Below are 7301 nucleotides of genomic sequence, written 5' to 3'. Positions count from 1 at the left end.
TCCGTATGGCTCAGGGACACCTACAGTGCCGTGTAGTCCCGGAGACACTGAGGGGCTGCAACTCACCGCGAGGACATCACCACCCACCTCGCTGGAACAATTCTCCATACTCCAGTCCCAGTCAGCGGCTTATTTAGGAACAGCTTCAGCCAACTATACCTGATGGGGGTGGGGGAGGGGGGGGGGGGTCTGAATGATTGAAGGTGGAAAAAATACAACGGGCTGCCGATTATTCTCTATAACTGTTTAATAATTATTTTAAAAACCTGGTGCGTTGAAACCACAGCTTAGTTTTAAATCAAACAAACTGAGAAAGTGGATGGTATTGATTCTCAGAGTACAGATATATATTTACAAGATTCACAGTGACTTCAGGTTACTTGTCACCGACATTCACCCTCTAAAAGAAGCTATAATCATAGGAACATACTTCAGAATGTCGACTATCCCACCCCGTCTCCTGATTGGCTCGGCTTCTGAGCCAGAGCCATGGGGATCGGGCAAACTATAGAACTACGGATTTAAAATACAAAGTGTACTGCAGGGACACTGAAGGAAGGTTCCCGGGTTGATTTGGTCGCACTCGAGTCGCGAGCAGCTGTGAATGGAGTGCAATCAACAGCAGGCGACTGGGGCAAGTCAAGCCTGCTGGCGTGTAGAATTACTGCGCTGTGCTCATTAAAAGCGTATAATGGACACACAGTGACCCCAATTGGTGAACATTCTGTACAAACTCATTCAACTACGTAAAACTGTTTCACGTCCTGCCTTGATTCACCAGCCAGCTGGCACTGACAGCAAGGTCCCAGGTATTGAACCTTCCCAATGGTGCCTGAACCACACCCACACTCCTCGCTCGCTTTGCAATCCCTCATAGGCCCTATTCCCCATCTAAACTACCTGAACCCACCCCGCTCTAACATTTAGTTTGCTACCACTTTATTCTGCTATATTAGTTTTATATGTCTATATATTTGTATAAATGAATTTCATTATGCAATGGGCCCCCCTTGATTACAGTACCTGAAATAATGTACCAGATTTCAGCAGCAATGCACACGTGTGTATGGCCTAGAATTCCTTCACTGAGTACGAATAAAAAGTCAAATAAAAGGCAGGTGTACAGAGACAGTCTCTGAACGTGCAAATGAGCCCAGGTTCATCCCATTAAAAGGGTTGTGTTAGATCTCGCAGTGATGCCTATGCACAACGCCACAGTTTATACTTTGAGAAGTCAGAGGTAAGAATGTGCCGCGAGCTCGTTGGGTGAGGAGGCTGCGTCCTGGGGTTCTGTCAGACTCCTGCTGGTCTGTGCTCTATGAGGCTGTTGGAGGGAGTCTGGCAGCTGCTGTCTTCTCAGTCATGAAGCTGTAGTTATACTGAAACGAGAGAAATGGCCACACAAGTTAGTGGCAATGTTCTTTCCACTGATCCTGGCCAGCTACACCCTCGCACGTGTCTGTGGGTGAACTCACCAACTCCACTCCCCACCCTCCCTCTCCCGGTGCCAAGGAACCATGTCGATCAGAAGGACTCGAGCTGTGGTTCTGGGTTGTGCTCAGGTGGTATCATTGGGGCAGCCACAGGGGGGCGCTATAACTGGCCTCTATCCACATAGAAAGGGGAGAGGTAGAGAACGAGTGCGTGCTCTACACGTACACCTTGTGAGAGGGCACGTTCGGGCTCAGCTATCTGCCCTTCACCTGCCGATACTCACTGACTCCACTCACACAAACCGAGGGCCATTCGGGCGAGGCAGCTGGGGTGGGGTGGGGGGGGGGGGGGGGGCGGTGCCGTTCACTGCATGAACCCACTGAGTGAAAAAAACTGAAGAGAAGAAAATCTTCAACTTTTCTTCAAAGACCTCAGTCGCTCTCAGAACTCCAGCTGTGGTTTTCTCCCAAGGTCCCTCCCAACCTCTCGATCAGTCCGACTAATAATCCTGTGCTCGTCACCCGCTCAACGGCATCCAAGCTCACCCATCCCACTGGATATCACTTCTCTACCAACCGTCCTCGCTCGAATTAAATCCACTCCATACACTGCCCACGACCCAACATGGCCACTTTAGACCCTTCGCTTTGACCCCCGACACCAAATGCCAGATCCATGTAAGTGCATTCCCTCGCCTCAACATTAAAGACAAGAATGGCACCATAAAAACAAATCAGCCGAAATCAAAGCCTGTCTTATGCACAGGTCACGGGGGGCACCTCCAGTGGCATTGCTCATGGGGAGTCAGCAGGTTTTATTATATAAATGACAGCAGGGTTATAGTGCAGAATTTGTTATACGGAAATGGTAATCAGGGTGTCATTGACACACTGGGTTGAATTTTGCAAGTAAGGTACTGGGGGAGTGTGTTTTTTGGCTGGATCCTGGGGGATTTCAGCCCGTGACGTTTGGGTGACATTCTTGTCTATATGTTGGAACAGATAAACTTGATGCAAATGTTTATGCAAATAGATTTGTAGTACAGTCACTGTTGTTCTGTGGGAAAGCACAGCAGCCATTTTAAAAACAGCAATGGGATTTATGGCCAGTTTTTAGTGATGTTGATCGAGGGAGAAAAACTGGTCAGGACATTGGGGAGAACTCCCCTGCTCTACTTCGGAATAGTGTCATGGGATCTTTTACATTCACCCGATTTAACGTGTCTCCTGAAAAACGGTGCCTCCAACAGTACAGCTTTCCCTCAGTACTGCAGGCTAGATTATGAGCACAACATTTGGAGTGGGGCTGGAACCTGCGACCTTCTGACGCAGGTAACAATACTTAGTTTCTGCTAATGTTGCCCCTAATTTTAAATTTGGCTGCGTGGCCCATTCAACGTTCACATTGGAAAAGTCAGGCCCAGAATGCGTGGCTTAGAGGGAACATTGGTCTCTGCTATTCAGAGGGGATTTATTTAGCCTGCTGCTATGGCCAAGCACATGGTGTTTTAAAATTGCAGACCAAATGACCATAAATAGCAAGCCATCCCCACAGAGTGCAGCTGTGAGGAGTTTCATTGAGAGAATTACAACTTCTAAGACATGTTTGCTTTGCTGAATCTCAGATCCCATGGCATTTTTGAAGAACAGGGAGTACTCCCGGTGTCTATGCCAACATTCATCGCTAAACCACCAGACCGGATGAACTGACTGCTCACCTGGCTGCGGTTTGTGGGATCTTGCTATTTGCCAAAACGCTTGGCTTGTCCACATAATAGTGACTGCACTTCAAGGCCATTCACTCTGTGAAGCTTTTGAAAGTTTCTGAGATGTGACAAGCGACCACAGAAACGCAAGTCCTTTGATTTTTAATGGTTTAGGCGCTGACTGGGGAGGTTTCCTGAAGTGATATTCCATGAAGCAGTTTAAAGGTATAAACATTTGGTTGAACATTGTTCATAAAAACAAAAGGCAGCTGTGCAGGGTATGTTGGTGTAGTGGTTATGCTGCTGGGCCAGTAATCCAGAGGTCTGAACCAGAGTTTAAATCCCACCAGGGCAGTTTGAAAATATGAAATCAGATTCTTTTTAAATCTGGAAATAAAAAGCCGGTATCAGTGACTATAATCCTTACCCGAACTGGCCTAGATGTGACTCCAGTCATGTTAGAATCTTAACCCCTGCAGTGCCTTCTCACAAGCCATTCGGTTATATCACCACCATCTTAGGACAACCAAGAATGGCCAATAAATACCAGCCTCGTTACCGATGCCCACATCCAAAGAATGATTTTTTTTAAATTTTTTTTTTAAGTAAAAATAGGCTCAAGAAGGATGTTAGGTGGTTGTCAAAGATTAAATTGAAATATATAGAAAATGTAGAATGGCAGGGGAGGTGGAATTGCGATTGCCATGGCTCAGTGGCCTTGGAGTCAGAAGGTTGTGGGTTCAAGTCCCACTCCAGGGACTTGAACACATAAATCTAGGCTGACACTCCCAGTGCAGTGCTGAAGGAGTGATGCACTGTCGGAGGTGCCGTCTTTCAGCTGAGACATTAAACAGAGGCATCGTCTGCCCCCTCAGGTGGACGTAAAAGATCCCACGGCAATATTTTGAAGAGCAGGTGAGTTATCCCCAGTGTCCTGGTGTCAATATTTATTCCTCAATCAACATCACATTACTGTTTGTGAGAGCTTGCTGTGTGCAAATTGGCTGCTGCGTTTCCCACATTACAGCAGTCACTACGCTCCAAAAAAGTACTTCATTGGCTGTAAAGTGCTTTGAGACGTCCAGTGATCGTGAAAGGCGCTAATGAAATCCAAGTCTTTCTTTCGTTTGTCTTTAGGAGAGGGAAGCTAGGGGCATAAGGCAAAACACAAAGTTCTGTGGAGGGAGGCCGAGGTGCTGTTACAGCTCTGACCTGTGTCACTGTTAGCAGATCTTGTTAAATACTTGCTGCCATGTTATTCTACACATCGAAACCTGAACTGCATCTTTTGTCCCGGCTGCTCTGCCTATTTTAGAGTCATCGACGACTTTAAACAGCTTACAATTAATATCTGCATCCAGCTCGTTTGTGCGAGGTGACTCAGAGGTGTTTTGTATAACATCCATCACACAAAACCTGGATTACCGAGAGTACTGCCCCAGGATAGCTTTGTGTTGTGGCCCATGACAGATGGGAACTGAATGCAGACTGCTCCGTGCTCCAGGCTCAATTCAGTGTGACACCGACAGTAACGCCGTGACACCGACGATACCCACTGACGAAAGGCAGGCAATCATTTCCCAGCCGCCCACTGTCAAATGAGAAAACTTGGGAAACTGGTTTCCTTTGTGTGGATGAAATGGCAAGAATGAATCAATGCCTGAACGACGAGGTACTGAACCGGAGCTGGACTTCCGCTTCTAATGGTCAGGAAGCGAGTCGCTGGGTAAAACAAACTGCGAATGGTGACACACTGATTATCTGTTCAGCAAGTAATTTGAAATAACAAGCATGTGCCAGCATTTCCAACTCACCTCATTTTCGATCTCAGCGTGGCTTTTAATTTGGAGGTTCGTAATGTTCGCACTGGGTACCTGCAGGAAGACCAACTGTGAGTTACAGCACTCTGTCCCATTGCAATACCACACAACTGGACACAATATTCTACACTGCACTGTATTAGAGTTTCCAGTTTGGCCTCTGTCTTGATGCAGTCAGGTGAATGCTAAATCAATCCAGCCTCATCGGCAGAGGTTTTACTCCGCGCTATTACCCTCCGATCCGACATTCTCCTCCCCACTGCCTCTGTGGGAGAAGTGGATGCGATGAGAAGCAGCCCAAAAATTTCCCCAACTGGTGGCAGGGCTTCACAGGGAGGAGGAGAGTTTAGTGCTTCTCCCCACACCAAACCGCAGATCAGTAACAGTAACCTGCCGGGGGGGGATCTCGTGATCAGTAATGGGGGGGAATGGATGGATTTCGGGATCAGTAATTGGGGGGGGGGGGGGGGGGGGGGGGTCTCGTGATCAGTAATGGGGAGGGTCTCGGGACTGAGCACAACATCACAGTGCATCGACCCACTGAGATACACGGAGCAGCCAATACCCCACCCTCACCCCTCCTACAAGGGCTGCTAAGAATTGGTCTTTTTTAAAAATTAGTCACAAGTTACAGCATAAAGACAGGGCAACCACTAACCTCTTAGTCTGGTCATTGAGCCCTGTAATTACTGGACAGACAGATTCCCCAGCAGACAGGAAGGAGTGTGGAATGAAACCAAGTTCTTTCTAATAAACTACTCAAAAAAAAATACTGGAGGAAAGGCGGAATTTGAAATCACTGCAGCCAGACTTTAAGTTAAGAGAGTGACGACTGCGAAGGTTTGGGCTGTACTTACATTCACGGTGCTCTCGTATCTGGGGTGTAGCGCAAACGGGACGCCATCCATAGCTGCCCAACAGAGAAGCAGAAACAAAAAAAGTTGTGACCAGGCTCGTTATTCTGACTGTTAGTGTAGCGAGTTAACCCGTTGAAAACTACAGTGCCGCCTGCCTCTCGCCCACTGCTGCTCATGTTCCGGTTCCACTAGCCCTGGCCACCCTCTGGTGCCTCGCCAAAGCACAAGCCTACTCTTGAAAGTCACAGGGCTCTTTGACTATGAGGGGCATCGCTGCTAAACCCGTTCTTGTCCCCACCCCAATATCCATACACTTGCGCGCTTTCCAGCAGTTTGAATATCCTGGGGAGCTTTCCCCTCCCTAACCCAGGAACTCGCAGCTCAAACTCGAGGAACTGTAGCATCACTCTGGCCGACGTCTGCCAACTCAACTATGGTCAAAAAACCAGGGATTTTCTGTTGCACGTGTTCAGTTCAGCACAGACCAGAGCTATCACCAACTGAGGTGTGAGGGCCAGGGGGGGTGGGGTCCTTCAGTACCAACTGTGAGCTAAATGCTTTTCTAGTTCATCAGTTTACAAAATAGTCTGAATGAATGGCAGAATCTCACACTGAGGTGTGGGCCTGACCGGGAAAGGGGTCCAGAGTGAGTGTAACTCTGGCCAGGGGGGAGATGGGCCGCAGGGCAGTGTTGAGGAGCAGGGAGATTCACGGTGCAGTCAACAGGGAGACTTACCTTGTTTCTGGTAGTGTTGTGACATTGTGATTCACAGCAATTGATGCCTCATGTCAGGTACTGTGGATCTCGAGGCTTCCCACAGGGATTGGCACCGTTAAGGGAAGCTATATAAAATCAGTGACTATTTGCACTATGTCTTTTGTGCGTCCTTCTGCGCATGCGTGCATTACACGTCGTCCCTTTTTAAGCACAGGCCCTCGATTCGGTCGGGCATGCGCAGTGCGGCGTACGAGGAAGCCGGAAATCGGAACTGGGGCCGAGCCGCATGGAGCTGCTGCTGCAGCCACTTCCGCCACTTCCAGCTTTTGGATTATTGGGAAAATTTTCACAGCCTTCTGTGGGAGAGAACCCATCGGGGGTAGTGGGAGCGAGAGAGACTGGGCAGGAGGGGGTGGGGGGAGAAGAGAGAGAGTGGAGGGCGAGCGCGGAGAGCACGAGGGGGAGGGGAGCGCGCGCGAGCGCGCGCGGGGGGGGGGGGAGCGAGCTCGAGAGGGGGGGAGAGCGCGAGGGGGCGGGAGCGCGCGAGGGGGGGGAGAGCGCGAGGGGGCGGGAGCGCGCGAGGGGGGGGAGCGCGCGAGGGGGGGGAGAGCGCGAGGGGGGGGGGAGAGCGCGAGGGGGGGGGGAGAGCGCGAGGGGGGGGAGAGCGCGAGGGGGGGGGGAGAGCGCGAGGGGGGGGGGGAGAGCGCGAGGGGGCGGGAGCGCGCGCGGGGGGGGGGGGGCGCGCGGGGGGGGGGGAGCGCGCGGGG

General features: G+C 50.1%; 1 protein-coding gene across 4 annotated transcripts in view; it reads right to left on the bottom strand.

The window, feature by feature from the left end:
* Positions 1-229: 229 nt before the first annotated feature.
* mvb12a (multivesicular body subunit 12A) overlaps positions 230-7301 on the bottom strand; it is a 61509-nt gene continuing 54437 nt past the window's right edge. For all 4 annotated transcript variants that reach the window (XM_070867375.1, XM_070867374.1, XM_070867376.1 and 1 more), the window contains exons 8-10: positions 5817-5869; positions 4954-5013; positions 230-1379 (exon numbers count right to left, since the gene is read on the bottom strand). In XM_070867375.1, the coding sequence (XP_070723476.1) occupies positions 1317-1379; positions 4954-5013; positions 5817-5869 (176 nt within the window). In that variant the 3' untranslated portion in view covers positions 230-1316. The remainder of the gene's footprint in view (positions 1380-4953; positions 5014-5816; positions 5870-7301) is intronic.

The sequence above is a fragment of the Pristiophorus japonicus genome, chromosome 24 (assembly GCF_044704955.1).
Source record: "Pristiophorus japonicus isolate sPriJap1 chromosome 24, sPriJap1.hap1, whole genome shotgun sequence".
Classification (NCBI taxonomy): domain Eukaryota; kingdom Metazoa; phylum Chordata; class Chondrichthyes; family Pristiophoridae; genus Pristiophorus; species Pristiophorus japonicus.
Note: the sequence above shows the minus strand (reverse complement) of the source record. Positions and strands in the feature narration are given on the sequence as shown.